General features: G+C 43.2%; 2 protein-coding genes across 7 annotated transcripts; one reads left to right on the top strand and one right to left on the bottom strand.

Moving 5' to 3' along the window:
- Nucleotides 1-2,408: 2,408 nt before the first annotated feature.
- On the bottom strand, nucleotides 2,409-15,820 carry LOC129598643 (zinc finger protein 112-like). 6 transcript variants are annotated; one of them, XM_055496635.1, is made up of 9 exons: nucleotides 15,037-15,820; nucleotides 14,853-14,980; nucleotides 14,574-14,754; nucleotides 14,129-14,208; nucleotides 13,756-14,061; nucleotides 7,767-8,198; nucleotides 6,801-6,928; nucleotides 6,506-6,711; nucleotides 2,409-3,711 (listed from the first exon to the last, which is right to left on the bottom strand). In XM_055496635.1, the coding sequence occupies exons 6-9, from the start codon at nucleotides 7,833-7,835 to the stop codon at nucleotides 2,846-2,848; spliced, it is 1,269 nt and encodes a 422-aa protein (XP_055352610.1). In that variant the 5' UTR covers nucleotides 7,836-8,198; nucleotides 13,756-14,061; nucleotides 14,129-14,208; nucleotides 14,574-14,754; nucleotides 14,853-14,980; nucleotides 15,037-15,820; the 3' UTR covers nucleotides 2,409-2,845. The 6 variants fall into 6 exon arrangements, with proteins under 6 accessions (XP_055352610.1, XP_055352608.1, XP_055352609.1 ...); XM_055496633.1 differs by having other exon boundaries at nucleotides 14,129-14,304; nucleotides 14,853-15,820; XM_055496634.1 differs by having other exon boundaries at nucleotides 14,129-14,301; nucleotides 14,853-15,820.
- LOC129598632 (uncharacterized) lies at nucleotides 14,857-16,317 on the top strand. The gene is made up of 2 exons (XM_055496613.1): nucleotides 14,857-16,151; nucleotides 16,304-16,317. The coding sequence occupies exons 1-2, from the start codon at nucleotides 15,269-15,271 to the stop codon at nucleotides 16,315-16,317; spliced, it is 897 nt and encodes a 298-aa protein (XP_055352588.1). The 5' UTR covers nucleotides 14,857-15,268.
- The last annotated feature ends 640 nt before the right edge of the window (nucleotides 16,318-16,957 follow it).

The following is a 16,957-nucleotide window of genomic DNA, read 5'->3' as shown; positions in this document are numbered from 1 at the left end:
CTATAACAGTGGATCGGTGTAAGAACGATCTTCATGGTTATGCGCATTTACGTGCAAAATTTGAAAGGGATCGGTCCATAATGAGACTTTTGGTACACCTGAATGCATTTAAACTTTCTGGGATCTTGTTACCCTTATAACTCCGCAACCGGATGTTGCGCGCGCAAACGCATTTCACAACTATGTATACAATTCTTTTGGCTACAAAATACCATAAAGCAATGCACAAAAGTGTTTGGGAGTGCGCGACAGCGAAAGTTCCCGTGGATGAACACGAATTTGGTGCTATGTACCGGGCCAAATCCCTTAAGACATTTCAGCATAGACTATTAACGTAACGTACCCCAACGTACCCGTGTATCCGTCGCGCATGTCGGAAGTCTTGCGTTAACCTTGTGTTAACCAGCTTGGAACTCGAATATTTTAAGTGAAATAACAGCGGGATATATAAAGGATACCTAGCGTAAGAATACATACATACATAAGTACATAGTACATACAACATAGTTAAGTACATAATAATTATTTAAAAATATGTAAGTACATACCAACTCCAGATCAAGCGCAATACCAGGATATTTCCCGAGATCGTTCCCTAAAAAAAACCATGGTACAACACACGACACGTGCTGCAGAAATTATACGGCGGTGGAAACAAAGAGGCTTCTGAAAATAAGGAGGATACTTGAAGGTTACATAGGGAATACCATGGTCTACTGATCATACTACAGGCAGAAGCCATAAAATATTCTCAATAAAACTATGTACGAACCGTGGCGTAGATAGAAAGACAGCATCCTCCAGAAACTCGATCGTGGCCATACAATTCCGTGGCGCGTATCGAAGCTGTTCTTTGCCCGATTTAAAAATCGAGCACATCCGGTGTATTCACATCCAAACTATCCAGCAAGAAGGCGCTCGGTGGGAATATGGGTATTAGAATACTGGAGCCGATCAAGCCCAGCCGCTGCCCGTAGAGTTTCGCTCCCTGCCTTGCTCAGGGAACGCAACTCATCAGGCAACTGCACACGGGGTTCTCGAGAATAATCCCGCATCTGGGATTCCCTCTACTTCTCATTACAAAACCACGCCGATGATATGGTGCGGACGAAATGCGTTCCCGTCTCTGGCAGTGTGAAGAACTACATGGATCCACGAAAAGCCAAACACACAGCAAACAACGCTGAAATATGCTGCCATCACCAGAAATGATCAGTTCAGAAAGAGACTGGAAAACTATGCGATTTCGAGAATAATATCAGAAGAAGAGAACATTGTTCAACGGCCGATATGAATCGTCTACGCGAGGTCGACGATTAATTAATTAAGGTCGATAACTCGATAGCCTTAATTTTTGTTTCGCCGTCCCCATCGAACGGAAGTGACGGCATCCGGCAGCACAACGTGCACGGCACAGTGTGTTTGGCTATCAATGCACGCACACTGCTCGATCAGCAGTGCAGTGCATGGCTTGGCAGACGGCCAGGAATGCAATTTGTGGTTAAGTACTCCTGTCTAAACTGTAAAAAAATTGGCCTAGTTAACAGAATCTCTGCTATCTTCTCAGCGATCCACATATACATGTTGCTAATAAAGCTCCGCGGAAAATTTCAAATCAAGGAAATTCAGGGACTTCCGGTGCGCAGAGCAGGGGCAACCGCCCAGTGCGGCAGTCCTGTGGGAATTTTATCTCGATTCTTCCTGGCTGATTCACAAAACTACTGACTTTCTCTGCGCTACGTCCATAATTATGATTTTCGTGTGGAGTAACTCGATTTGTCTTGTGTTATACGGGTGCATAACAAGAGTTCCAGTCCATACACAGGATGAACGGAATGCTAATAGACTTTCTACAGAGTACCAAGCCCAGCCAATCATTTTATATATTATTGTAGAGTGTCGAGTGATTTCCAACGCAGCAGCTGTTTTTCAGGTAATTATTTTTCTAATCTTGTACTTATCAAACACATCATTTGCATTTTACACATGGATTCTCTCATCTGGTACGTGAAATCTGCAGTATATAACGGTAGACGGCGGTAGTGCATATATAGTTACAGTAACTGCGCGCTGTTTGACGAATCCTTAAGGAAGAACCCGTGCAAGATCTCATCTTGGGTTGACTTGCTTCCACAATCAAACGCTAATTTGGCTAGACGTATTTGTGAAGTCGCTGATTAATATCTGCGCCTGCAGAGTGCAAGTACGGTAACGTACATATCGATCAGATGACAAAAATGTCAAAGAAACAGCGCTAGAATTCTTATTAGTACTTTAAGTTGCTAGGCTGTTATGCTGTTCTGTCTGCCGTACGAATTACTGTAATTCAAACTGCCATAATGTAGAAGCTGTGTTGACAGTTAACACTGCCAATAACAGCCGATAATTCGTAATACTGATGTGCCTTTTCTTTATTTCACTCACGACTTTTGTAGGTTTTATGGTTATTACTGACGGGAGCAATCTGTAAAACACCAGCGATTGGTTATGGTAAAAATTTAATATCGCGACATGTCATGGTTCCGTATGGAATGAGCAACCAATGCAGTTAGTGAGCCGGCGGTGGTTAACATGATCAGTATAAACTTCATAAACAAATACAGGCATAAAAACAATGAAGATCCTTCCAAATATCACATCCCACAATCAAGAAGGGAATTCGTTCCGGATCAACCAATCCAGAATAAAATTCCCTTGACATTCTGAGCACTCCACCATTCACGATCTGTATTCCATGAGCAGTAACAGAGAAATGCTAATAAAGCGGCCGATACCGAAGAACTGATCCCACGGTCAACACGATTCCATCTGACGCAAACAGAATCATTAATAACCGTCGAACACTTCAAGGAAGTTCGTAGTACGTCGGTGGTCCATCAAATGCATACACTTGGCTACTGTCGTCGTCTACACACGAAGAAGTGGCAACGGGATACGCTCCCGTAAAATGCAGCCAACGGCTTTCCATAATATAGCCATCGATCATGGCGAAATTGCCACTGTAAGCGAATTCTCCGAGTGACGGACCGTGACAGTAATTCCAGTGGTTACTGCCGAAAGTGTCCTTAGGTAAAAAATAACGCTGCTCATCTCCGGAACACAAATAACTTGAATCGGCAAAAGGACTGCGCGCCACGATAGCTGCGGCAGAAAATTCCCCACGGCCGGTCAATAATTTGGCCTTCTCGATCAGCGATTCCGCGTTTTCGTTTATTGCTTCATTTTTGACGGTGTACGCTACTTGATCATCGACGTCGGTTTCCCGGTCATCCATGGCGATTTGCAGGTACTCCTCCAGACGCTCCAACTGCGATTCGGTCAGGTTGCCGATGACCTTGCGGTACATGTCCATCTCGTGCATTTCGTCCAGCTCTTCCACTTTAATTACCACCGGACTTTCCGGGGCGATGGACACGCTGCTGGTCAGTGAGGAATTTAAATCGAAACCGGAATCGCGCCCCGAAGAAACTGTACTGTCCCGGTCGCTCTCGGCTTCCGCTGCGTGTTGAGTCTCCCGGCAGTGACGTCGCACACTGGATTTCGTTGTGAACTGGCGCTCGCAATTTTCGAAGGGACAGGCGAACGGTTTGAAGCCCCGGTGGGCGTTGAGGTGCTGTTGGAGGGTGGCGGAACGGGTGAACAGTTTCGGGCATTTTTGGCATTTAAAGGGTTTGGCCTCGGTGTGACGGCGCTCGTGCCTTTCTCTCGAACCTGTTGAATATAAAAATAGTAGTGCTTAAACTTCTTGACTGTTTTCGTGGGCCGAATTATCGTTTATCATTGGATAAATGAATTGAGCGACTAGAAAATCTCTAGTTAATTTATCGTTACCTACTCGTAATGGTGTTCAACTGGACCGCTATATTAAGTTAAACGGTGCGACCTACCATCATGTACAGCAGCTCACATAACGTGATTTTATATTCATCACTGTATTTTACAAGACTTACTGTATAACTAAAAATCGGTTTAAGTGGTTGTAAAATTTACAAGTGCTCCGAAAGCAGTACGATGTGCTTTACACGTCAGAAATAGAAATTGCGTAAGCAAATTGGTATAGTTCAAGGTGGCCCACCGTATATCACCCCTTTACTTATTTTTGAACATTATTGACTCATTAGAAGCATTGCGTAATCGCATTACTTCTAGCCACGCAAACCAAAATACAGCTCGTTTAACAAGCCAGTGTCTCACTGAACTGGCGCAAGTGCTTAATGGAAATAGGAACAGAGCGAATGATTCCCATAAATTACATAAATACCGATAATTACCGATAAATGCTTAAATAGCCGATAGGAAGCCATTAGTTACTTCCATGATTTATTTCCGAAAATGTCTGTACAGTATCTAAGGTATCATAGCGTTGGTGCTGGTCGGTTCATTAAGTACAGCGTAAATTAGGCTAATTTATCACCGGTTCAAGGTTGTTAGGTGCCTCGTTAGCTTGTCGTTTCTACTGGCAACGAGCTCCTACAGCTGAAGGCAGCAGACATAAAACTGAATACTTAGTGATCGTCGTCCTAATCCTTCTCGAGGGTACACAAAACTACAAGAAAACAGACCCAAATCCACCCGAAACGCATAAATCAGTCTTATTTGGATGCATTATATGGTAATAAAACATGCTAAATGGTCATTGCTTCCGGATAATGGAAATGCCGACAAATTTTACTGCGAAATAATGATGCTTGTGTTAATAACTTATGTATATTTACGACAATCTCGCACTGTTGATGACCTTAAGGATCGTTAATAAAATATTGATTTACGAACGCAAAATATTTAATCTCGTTATAAAAAACAAATAATTATCGTTAAATTAACTATTTTGCAGCCACAACAGTTCGTAACAGAAACATTACTTTTAAAGAAATGTCCTATTTTAAGAGACCAAACCAATTTAGTTATAAATAGGTTTGTCACCAAAATTTTTAACGGTGCATGCATTAGTTGTTAATTTGTAAACAACAAAATTTAGCGCAACGACGATCACGCTAGAACTGTAGCATTATTTTTTGCTCTTTCCACCGCTACAGTGTACAGTGTACATCTTTCCACCGCTACAACATACGGCTACAGTGTACACACTTTAGGGTAGCGCGAACAGTCGTATCGCGGCTCAAAGAAAATTATTCGGTAGACTAAATTCATAGTATAACTGGCTTGTCTGTTAAGGGAATCGGCCCGGTACATGGCCCCAACGTCGTGCACATGCACGAAATCTTTCACTTTCGCGCACTCCCAAACCCTTTTTCCTCTTGGTTTACGACATTCTGTAGCCAGATGATTTGTATACACGGGGTGAAAACCGTTTCTGCGCACAACTTTCGGTTCGGGAGTTGGATCGGTGTAAAGACGTTCTTCATGGTTATGTGCATTTACGTGGATAATTTGAAGGAGATCGGTCCATAATGAGAATTTTGGTACACCGAAATGCATCTAAGGGAAACGGCCCGGTACATAGCGTCGAAAATAGAATACATACAATAAAACTTTCGCTTTCGCGCACCCCGAATCACTTTTTTGTAATACTTTATGTCATTTTAAAGCCAAATGATTTGTATACATTGTTATGAAAACTGTTTGCGCGCGCAACATCCGGTTACCGAGATAAGCCGTACTAAAATGAGCGAAAAGTTTAAATGCCTTGTTATGTACCAAAAGTCTGGTTGTTACCCGATCTTCTTGAAACTCAGCTACAAAAGACACATGGCCATAAAGTCGAAAGTGAACCAATCTCAGGTTCGTAGCACTGTCCCATAATTTTAAAATGAATTTCAAAAATTTTGAAATTTTAATATCTGAAAAAAACGCTATGGATATGATATTGGTTCACTTTCAACTTCATGGCCATGTGTCTTTTACTTCAAGAAGATCGGGTAATAACCAGACTTTTGGTACACGACAATGCATATAAAGTTTTCGCCCATTTTAGTACGCCATATCTCAGCATCTGGATGTTGCGCGCGCACACGGTTTTCACGGTTTTCATAACAATGTATAGAAATTATTTAGCTTTAGAATGACAGAAAGTATTACAAAAAAGTTATTCGGAGTGCGCGAAAAGCGAAAGTTTTAGTGTATGTATCCCATTTTAGACGCTATGTACTGGGCCATTTTTCTTAAACGTTTTGGATTTTTCTAACAGCCGTAACTCCCGAACCGGATGTTGCGCGCACAAACGGTTTTTACGTCAGTGCATACAAATCATCTGGCTACAGAATGTCATAAACCGACACAAAAATGTGTTTTGGTGTGCCACGAAAGTGAAACTTTTCGTGCAGGTACACGAATTTGATACCATATACCGGGCCACTTCCCTCCAGACGTCCGCACTTTTCTTAGAATAAAAATAAAATTTAATAGTAAAATAATAAAATAATATCTAACAGTAAACCGACTTGTAGTAATTATTGTGTTTGTGAACTGGGATAAAGGGAGCTCTAAGAAACGTAAGAAAATAAATCAGAAACCGAGAAACATGGGAAAGCATAAGAAAGCGTACCTTTGGAACTGAAGCTTTTTCCGCATCTTGAGCAGGTATGATCTCGTGAGGCCTCGGAATGTATCCTTTGGTGGGTGCGCAAGTGAGCTAACTGCGTGAAGCGTTTCTGGCAGATATTACACGCCCAGTCACGCCGCCCGGCGTGGAAATCCAGATGCGCTTTGAGAATATTGGTCTGGCTAAATCGTTTGGGGCATAAGTGGCACCTACAAGGAACCCGGCTTGATACTGAAGATGTTGTGAACACAATTCCTTCGCGCTTCTTTATAACATGGTACGAGACCGTTCGACGTACGCGTACGGCTTCTCGCCGGTGTGCTGACGTAGATGGATTTTTAGGCTTTTCTTGCTGGCATACGACTTCCCGCAAATGCCACAGTTCACTCTCGCTTCCTTCTTGGTGACTTGAGATTCCTGGGTGACCTGGAAGAGCATTGTAACCGCGGTGAACTAACATAATTATGTAAAGAATGCAGCATAGGAAACACACAATGCCAAAACTTGACCCACAAATACAGACTGGTTAGTGCTGCAATCGGCACATATAAGTATCTTTACGAACACGCTGCGTCGAAAGGGTCGCTCTGTAGGGTTACAGATGTTCAGAAGTCATTTCCAATTATGTCAAAAATTATTTATTTCAATGTTAAATTGTTAAAAAGTTTTCATACCTGTAATAAATTGTTTGTTGTAATTTTTTTGAGTTTGTTAAAAACACGAGAGCCGGGCAGTTATAACTTAACTCTGTAACTTAACGCCAGTTATTTGCAAGTTATCGAGTTTTAACGTAACTTTAAAGCGTAACCTGCTACCAAGAAAACCTAGCTTTAACGTTACTATCATAAAAATTACATGTATTGTCTATGGTAGCCTAACTCGCGGTAGAACTCAAAACTCGGTTTGACTTGCATGAACAACGTAAATCGGAGCGTAACTTGCGCCCTCCCTATTCTTTTTATTAATTATTATCCTATTAAGTACTATTCTTTTATGAACGTTTTACTAAATAAGATCAAAATTATATCATTTTTAAAAAAATATTTTTTAAATTATGTTTTCTAAGTAGATTTTATTGTATTTCAAATTCGACAAAAAAGGCAATCAACACAAATGCTTGAAAACGAAAAAATCGCACCGCGGCCGCTTTTTAATGGATGGTAAATTCATAGTTTAATGCCAACTGCATACGAAGTGCAGTGTTTTCGGCTTGAATGTCTTTAAGTAATTACCTTATCAAATCGCTCTAATTTAAATTACGTACCTTGATCGCCGTGGACGTCGGCGTTGTCGCGTTCATGATTGCTGACCCGACCGATACGTCATGAATCATTCTCCAAGGACATCATCAAAAGTGAAACATTTAGCACAGAAATCGGCATATGCCAATGTATATGCAGTATATATACAGTTTGTGCAGTATTTATCGATAACCAGGGATACTGTCGCGGTGTATTTCCGGTGCAGAAGAATGGCTCCAGGTGCAGCGTGCAATTGAAGGCGTTTATTATGACGGGCAGTCTGGTGGACCGGTGCACTCAGTGCACCGCCAATGCTGAACGCGGCAGTCGTCAGCAGCGTGCCCGGTGTATCCGTCGGCCGATTGCAAAAGGATTCGGCATCTCACGCTTCACGGGAGGACAACAAAAACACTCGTACGAACAATACCGGCGCGGCCAATCATCCGCCAATACAACTGCAACAATCGCAGCGCTGAATACCGTCTCGTTACCGTACAATACGCGCATACAGCGCATTGATAGTCTACACCGTCCGCTCGAGGCTACACCGACGTCGCGCTGGGACGTTAACGTATGTACATCCAATGTTAACATGGATGTACATTAATGTATGTACATCAACGTTAACGTGTATCCATTGTTAAGGTTGGAAAAACGAGCGTCCAAAAAAATCACAAACCGGCCTGATGGTGAGGAAATGCTGAATGAATCAGGGCATTAGTTATGCTCGAGTGACAAATTTTACAATAGGGAATATTAAGGCCACTTTGCTGCCAAAATATCTTTGAGGAAAATGACCCGGTTTAGTGTATGTATCTCAAATGGGATACATACACTAAACTTCGCTTAGAGCTTATTGTTAGTTATGTATCCCGCTTCGCTTTTGCGCACTCCCAATCACTTTTTTGTAATATTTTATGTAATTCTAAAGCTAAATGATTTCAAATCATTACATTTTTTGGAAAACCGTTTTGCGCGCCCAACATCTGATTTCCGAGTCTATATGGCAAACCAAAATGGGTAAAAGCTTAAATGCACTGTTGTGTACCAAACTTTTGGTTATTACCCGATCTTCTTGAAACTATGCTGTAAAAGACACATTGACATAAAGTCTAAAGTGAACAAATGTCAGACCTATTTTTCAGATTTTAAAATGGATTTCAAAAACTTTAAAATTAATGGAACGTGCTGTGAACCATATCCCGTCAACTGGATGTTGCGCGCGCAAACGGTATTCAGCACAATGTACACAAATCCTTTAGATTTTCAATGACACAAAGTATCGCAAAGATGTGATACGGAGTGCGCGAAAGCGAAGGTTTAGTGTACTGTGTATGCATCCCATTTTGACACCATGTACCGGGCCGTTTTCCTTAATAATACTGGTGAACGAAAAAGCGTAAAAGAAATCTACTCTTTATTATTATCGCGCAGTATACCTTCCGGGCCTCTCGACTGGCGTGTTGTCGTCCAATTTGCCGAGGTCAGACTAATAAAGCTCAATTTCGGTTGTATCCCAGTTTTCCACTGGCTTCTTACATTTAATCAAAATGGTGCACTACACAATCAGCGAACGATAAGTTTATTTACACACATGTACAACTGGTCGCACAACGGTGGATCTGCGTTCATTCCGCAACATTCATTCGGCCAACAGTTTCACCATTTTGATTGCCATATATCAACGCAGGTGTACAATATAAATGAGGGTACTGGACCTACTGGTTCTTGCCGATTACAGTTCGCTGCAGTGGTTCCTGAACTTAACTGAACTTTGTGGGAGGATAGCGTATCATTTGCCTGGCGAGTCACTGCCGTACTCAAAAGCAATGCTGGCGCAGTCTTCCCGGTAACCGCAATGTTATGCGGTTAAGATTAGCAGGATTTGACATGCGGCGGGCCCAAGCAGGCCTAGACTCCAACTCTGACTCTGACTCTGACCACTCAAACTCTGACTCTGACTACTCAAAGTCTGACTCTGACCGCTCTAAGTCTGACTCTGACTCTGAAGGTTTCTTAGGTCTTAATAGGTTTCTTAGGTTTCTTAGGTTTCTTAGGTTTCTTAGGTTTCTTAGTTTTCTTAGGTTTCTTAGGTTTCTTAAGTTATTCTTAGGTTATTCAGTCAGAGTCAGAGTCAGAGTTTGAGCGGTCAGAGTCTGAGTCAGAGCTTGAGCGCGGGCCATACAAGCAGTGCTGCTGCTGACAAATGACGTTCGAGATCCAGATTTTGAGCTCGACAGATCCGCAGTGTCAATTCCTATGAGTGTGAACTGCAGAGCATACAATTAAAGACATGTTGCGGGTTCTAAAACATTGTGTATGATAGGATTTGTTTCGTAGTTATGGTACGTACTGACAGCGATTTCATCTACTGGTAGTTAATGATTGATGTTCTACGTCAGTTGAACACGACAGAAATTATAGCACAAACACCCGTCAACCACTCCGCGCACACGCCACTCGCCGACAGTTGTGACATTGTTTTGACGGAAGACCGCGAATAACAGTTATCAGCCTGACAATTAGCGCCGTAACAATGCGGCTTTTTGTCAGCAAGCAAGAAGCCCTGCCGGTTAAATACCTCTGTATTACTGGAAACCTGTGAGAATTTTCCTTTTATGCTCATCTTGACCCGGCACAATGTACATGTACAAGGAAATAGCTCGGTAGAAGTTCGGTAGCTTCGTACACATGCACGAAAACTTTCGCTTTTGCGCACCGCGAATCACTTCTTTGTAGCCGAGAAAGTTGCATACATGTATACCGGGTATACATCGGTTGAAAGCGCAAGTTCTCGTGTCTGCACAAGCGTGGATCCGTAATCTTTGTCGTAAAGGTCTTCAGCGCGCAGTATCGTTTTGTATCGCACATCACTATTAGTACATACAGCAAATTAGTTGGTGTCCAGGCGAGGGAGCTTGGTTCCAGGATTGAGAATCCAGTTAAAGCGATTGCAAAAGGTGGTTTTGAGAATGCCGGAAACAGATGTCAATACTGGATGCTCTCGGCAACCGCATTACTACTGCGCTGCATCTGTACAATGCGAGCAAGAAAGGAAGCTACGGGTTTAGGGTGTGCGTTCTAGCGAAGACAGCGAAAACCGGTTTGTACAGCTCGTACGCGCACAGACGGCCACACTCATACGTGTGTAAGTGAATGCGAGCGGATTAACCCACTCACACGCACATGTGCCGATCGATCGATACAGCGAGGCAGCATTCAGCTTGCGCTTTTTAGTAGCACTGAAATCCTCTGTCTTCGGTCTATTTATAGTCACAGCAGATAGGCTGCATTGATCAATCAGCCTCAGCGGGCAAAAAAGGCTGTTCGCAGGCTTTTTAACATAGACCGTAGCCTCCTCATTTAGTCAGATTGTACATAACCAAACTTTATTAAACGCGGCTTTGCGTGATTGGCATCTAAATTGTATACCTTCCGTTGCACTGATGTCTGCTGTATGAACGAACATCAATCATAGCTCATCAACTGATTTATTACTCATTGTCAAAGAAGCGTATGTCAAATTGTAAAACCAGTGAGGAAGTGACCGGGTTCCCAGAACGTCATGATTTAGATAACCTGACTGAAAATCGATGCACTGAGTTTATACAGCATCTGGAGCTGTAGAGCTTGGACCGCGGATCGCGTAGTCGGTTCTAAATATCGAATAAGCTTCAGTAAATGCTTACTAAAATTAAGGCCATTATCTCGTTCAGCTGTTGCGGGAGATTTCGGATCTAGGTTTATTGCCAGTACGGATCAATCCGATTTACTTGTTCGTTCAACTTTCAAACTGTGCATCAATTAAGTCATATAGATATAAGGTGATAAAAATCCGAGGTACCGAGTGACATACAATTTTCCTCGCAAAAACTAGCGCAAAAGAAGATCCCAAAAACTTATCCTGATTACACAGCATACACTTCTTATTCCACTCTGCGTCGTGTTTGGGAATTTTAATATCGGTGTGACCGGTGTGATACTGCACAAGTCAATGACCTTCCCAGTACCCGTTAACAAGCTCCCTGCCGTTGCTGTAATGAGGTTTCATAACGATTTATAAAGCGATCAGCTGTGCGATCTTGTTCGTGAGTTACTGCAATTTGCAGTAATTACTTTTCCAAAATCTTCCGAATCTGCGTTGCAACGATATCCTCTGTAACCTGGATTTGCGGCTAATCAAGGATGCCGCAGCCCGCATGAGAATGTTCATCGCGCCATTGGTCTTATTAGCATATGCTAATGAGCGGGTGCGCCTGCACGGCTCATGGACGAAACAGTAATACGGCACGTACACACGATACCGATCGGCCTTGTTTTTTTAAATCTTTACGAATCGCAGCCCAGAACGTTCCCGGTGATTCCAAGCGTGCTGCACTGACGTGATTTATGCTAACCAGCGAAGCTAGCATATAATTATCATTTTTTACTAGATGTAGCATTGTTTATGTAGCATTGCTTATGTAGCATTGCTTATGTATCAATTTTTACGACCCAAAATGTGACTAGATCATTAATTTAATGCTGCTGAAATGCAACTGTATCTGTACTTACAGTATCTGCTTGTAAAGAAACGAAAAATCCTTACTATCGTTTTGTTCCGGCTGCACGCTCTGGGACAACTGCACATCCATGAATATTCTGGCCGAGACCGGATTATTGTCCAGCGTAACGTCATTGTTAACCGGAAAGGCGCATACTGAAACCCTTGCATAAGAAAAACAGTGCACACAGAAGCACAGCAAAAAGCCTACTCTATTTCTAGCAGCCTAAGTCTCGTTTTTGCAGTAAAGACTTTGTTAAGGAAAGAGACCCGGCACATGGTACCAGATTCGTGTACCCGCCCAAAAAGTTTCGCTTTCGCGCTCTCCTAAACAACTTTTACGTTGTTTCATGGAACTTTGTAGCCAGATGCTTTGTATAGACTGATACAGTGGCGTGACAACCGTTTATGCGAGCAGCATCCGGCTGGAGAGTTATGGCCATTTCAAATTCCAAAAATTTCAAAAATGTTTAATTCGTTTACTGTAGGTGTAACCCCAGTCGGATAATTGCGCGCAGAAACGGATTTTACGCTTATGTACAATATACAAATCGTTCACCTGCGGCACAGTTAATGCACGTTAAATTATCGGGACAGGTGTCTCCACTTGTGCCCACAGTATCCCAGCGTATCTCTGCAGCATCTTTTTTTGTATCCTGAATATATTTCGCTAGGGAACCGGTGAAGCGCATTTAAACTTAAGCTAAAAATATATCCCTGTGGCTTATGGGATGAACTGCAGTATCGGTTCCTGTTCTCTTAAGGGAAATGGCCCGGTACATAGCGTCAAGAATGGGATACATAAACTAAAACTTTCGCTTTCGCACACTACGAATCACTTTTTTGTCAAACTTTATGTCATTTTAAAGCTAGTAGATTTGTATATATTGTTTTCAAAACCGTTTGCGCGCGCAACATCCGGTTGCCGAGATATACGTGCTAACATGGGCGAAAAGTTTAATTGCATTGTTGTGTACCAAAAGTCTGGTTATTACCCGATCTTCTTGAAACATTGCCATGAAAGACACTTGGCCATATGGTTGAAAGTGAACCAATATCAGCTTGATAGCATTTTTCCCCAATTTTAAAATGAATTTCGAAAATTTTAAAATTCATTTTAAAATCGGAAAAAAATGGTATGGATCTGAAAATGGTTCACTTTCGACCTTATGACCATGTCTCTTTTATGGTAAAGTTTCAAATAAGATTGGGTAATAACCAGACTTTTGGTACACAACAATGCATTTAAACTTTTCGCCCATTTTAGCACGTATATCTCGGGAACCGGATGTTGCGTGCGCAAACGGTTTTCAAAACAATATATACAAATCTACTAGCTTTAAAATGACATAACGTTTGACAAAAACTGATTCGTAGGGTGCGAAAGCGAAAGGTTTAGTGTATTTATCCCATTCTTGACGCTATGACCGGGCCATTTAAAATAAGGGGATGCAATGACACATTATTACCTCCATCGCTTTCCAGGCATGATCGCGGCATCCATCCGATCAGTTAAGCACTGGATTACGCGCTGCACATCCAACGGCGGTTATTCCCAGCAATGATGCTTCTCCCACAATGCACATTGCTGTAGAAGCAAGGCTACTGGGCGTTTTGCCGAACCAGCACGGCCCAGGTTCCGCGCAACTCCATCGGGGTTGCCGTTCTACCACGTCAGGATACGAGCAGCGGCTGCAGCACGGCGACCGTGGCTTAATGGCCAGCCAGCGATTGATAGGATCCAGATCGTCCAATTCTTCTACCGTTCCAACATCCTGTTCAACAGTTTAATAGTTTCATCACGGTAGCAAGTAACCCATAAACCTGCTGTGTCTTCCATACCAAGCCGAACATCTGGCCGAACATTCTTATCTGGCCGAACACACTCGTCACCACACTCCGCGACAGAAGCCCAAATTATGCTACGAGCACAACACGGCTGAGAATTGCAAGCATATTGTATAACGTCGAAGAGTGGATTCCGGTGTCCCGGGGAGCTATCCAAGGACCGGGACCTGCTGCGTAACATACTGAATGCCCATTGTATTGGCTACTATTAGTGTACTTTCTGGACTGTGCAATACCTTTAATATAAAACTAGTATCAAAGACAAGTACACACTTAGTACTAAAACAAAAAGGATATTCTTAAGGAAAACTCTTCCTCTATGCTATCCTGGTCGGGGACTGCACACATCACACAGATTACGGGTACAATCCCGGATTGTGCTCGCAGTATGTGTGATGGGTGTAATTTCTTATACAGCTGGAACAAAATAGCGCGCTACCTGTGTTTCTTGACGCCATGTAGGTTGCAGCGGCCGTCGGAAGCCTTTATAATCGTGAATGCCGATGAATGAGGTTTGCGGGTGACGAGTTTGTGTATACTGTATGGTGGCCTAACAGCCATGGGGTTTCCTGCGATGCCTTAAAAGGGAACGTTGCCTGACACAAGGATTCTCCCGTCTTCTAGAAACGAGATAATCGAAATAATTAATAATCGTATTCGGGAAAACTAAATTCCATTTGTGGGAAGGTGAGAACAATTTTATTAAAGCGTCACATACAGAGTCGGTGGGAATGCCAAAAACCAGTTAACACAGCAGCGACCCATATTACTGGGTTGCGTTGATTCTATGCATTTCCGTCAGCTTTCCAACTTGTTCACAGTCAGAGATAAATTATGCCCGTTTCCCTGCATAATCCAAATGTTTTACTTCGATAAGAAAATGCGCACGTCCAGCAACGCACTCAAACCAGTCGACCATAATTCCGAACCGGGTTCGCACTGCGCAAGCCACCAACCACATGGACAACATTCCCTGTAGAAAAGCGTCACATCCACGGTAAAAGATTTTCCAGGTAATCGGAATGGTTCGACACGAAACACATGGCTTTCCACGAATGTCTCGTGCCAAATGTATCCAATAATGCTTCCAACTTCTAAGGTCTCCGTTATACAGCACGTCAGCAGTTATAAAAGATGTCGGAAATCTACCAGCCTGCGACGGTTGAGCTCCTAGGTCCGGTTGTGCGGCAGTGGACCGACAGGAGTAAGTGTGAACCACCTGCAGAAGAGAACAGGAAGTTTCAACGGGCCTGGGATCGTCCAGTGATTGACTCTGTGCTGTCGGCGCTGCTGCTAGCCGCCACGAACGAAACCGATAAAGCTGTACTGCTGGCCGCTCTACATCGTGACTCCGGTGCATGGTTAAATGCACTCCCGGCACCAAATCTGCGCACATTCCTTCGGGACGAAGAGGTGAGAGTTGGCGTTGCCCTCCGTTTTGGACTTCCAGTTGTAGAGGAACACGACTGTGTAAATTGCGGAAGCCATGTAGAAACAAACGGTCACCACGGCTTGTCTTGTTCAAGCAGCAAGGGTAGGTGGTCGCGCCATGTCGAGATGAACAACGAGATTAAGCGTGGTTTGGAGACCGCGGGATATCCGTGTAAAAGCGAGCCTTCCGGACTGTCAGATCTCCACGGCAAGCGACCTGACGGTATGACCCTGATTCCGGTGCGTGACGGCAAGGCGGTGGTGTGGGATGCGACATGCTGGGACACCGTGGCCGTGTCTCACGTGAACGCTAGCTCGAGAAAAGCCGGGAGCGTAGCCCAAATGGCCGAAAACAGTAAGCGCGGGAAATACGATTTCGTAGAAGAGTTGGGATATCTCTTCTATCCTCTGGCAGTCGAGACTTTCGGGACATTTGGAGTGTCTTTTGCGGAGCTGATTCGATTCGTCGGCCGGAAGATCCGCGAATTAACCGGGGAACCTCGATCTACGGCCTTTTTGAGACAACGTTTGAGCCTGGCAGTAGTCAGAGGAAACGCAGCGGCCGTTTTGGGCACGCTGCGCGCTCGTAATGATACTAACGATTTTGGATGTTTTTTCAATGTTTAAAATTCAATCATTTTAATTAGTTTAAATTTGCGCAGGCTTCTTGTCATTGAGTAGAGGCAGTTGCCAAATAAATTTAAATATGTTCCGACCTTATTTTATCGTGTCCTGCAGGGTCGAATAGTTAGCTTCACACCATCACGAAATGCACAGATGCACGTACATTTTGTGTTTATACGGTGTCAGTAAGTATGTTAATAATGTTTTGGGCTTTGTATGTGCATATGAAATATCTGCATTTCATAACCGCAGAATTGCAGGATAACTAGCGTATCTTATACTGTAGCCGCCCGCACAAGTTGCCCCACAGAGTGAGGTATACGGATATTTGGCCTCACATTGCTCGCTGTTCAGCGCAGTGTGTGCAGGGAGAAGGCAGCGGCCGGATCTGCCAATGGAGCAACTTGTGCGGGCGGCTACAGTACATATCTGTATATTTGAAAATTTCGGTATTCAGAAAAAATTTCTAATCAAGTGGTTCTGTCCTCATATGTACCGAGGAGTCTTATTTTCTGCATCGGTTTAGACGTACCACAGTCACGACATAATTTTTAAAGATATCAGTCCTGGCAAACAATGCACCATTCAAAATTGCTAATTTTCAAGTTTTTCCAAGTTTACGATTCTTCCTCGCAGCATTCATGGTGCTGTCGAAAACCATAGCGAATACAGGGACAATCACTAATCAGTCAATCTTCAGTGCTCCGTTAACTGTGAGGTTTAATCCGCAGTAACTTTTGAAGCGGTTGAAAACTCAGAAACTGCTAG

The sequence above is a fragment of the Paramacrobiotus metropolitanus genome, unplaced genomic scaffold (genome assembly GCF_019649055.1).
Source record: "Paramacrobiotus metropolitanus isolate TYO unplaced genomic scaffold, Prichtersi_v1.0 Parri_scaffold0000126, whole genome shotgun sequence".
Lineage (NCBI taxonomy): Eukaryota > Metazoa > Tardigrada > Eutardigrada > Parachela > Macrobiotidae > Paramacrobiotus > Paramacrobiotus metropolitanus.
The sequence above is the reverse complement of the archived record's forward strand: the minus strand, read 5'-3'. Positions and strand labels throughout refer to the sequence as shown.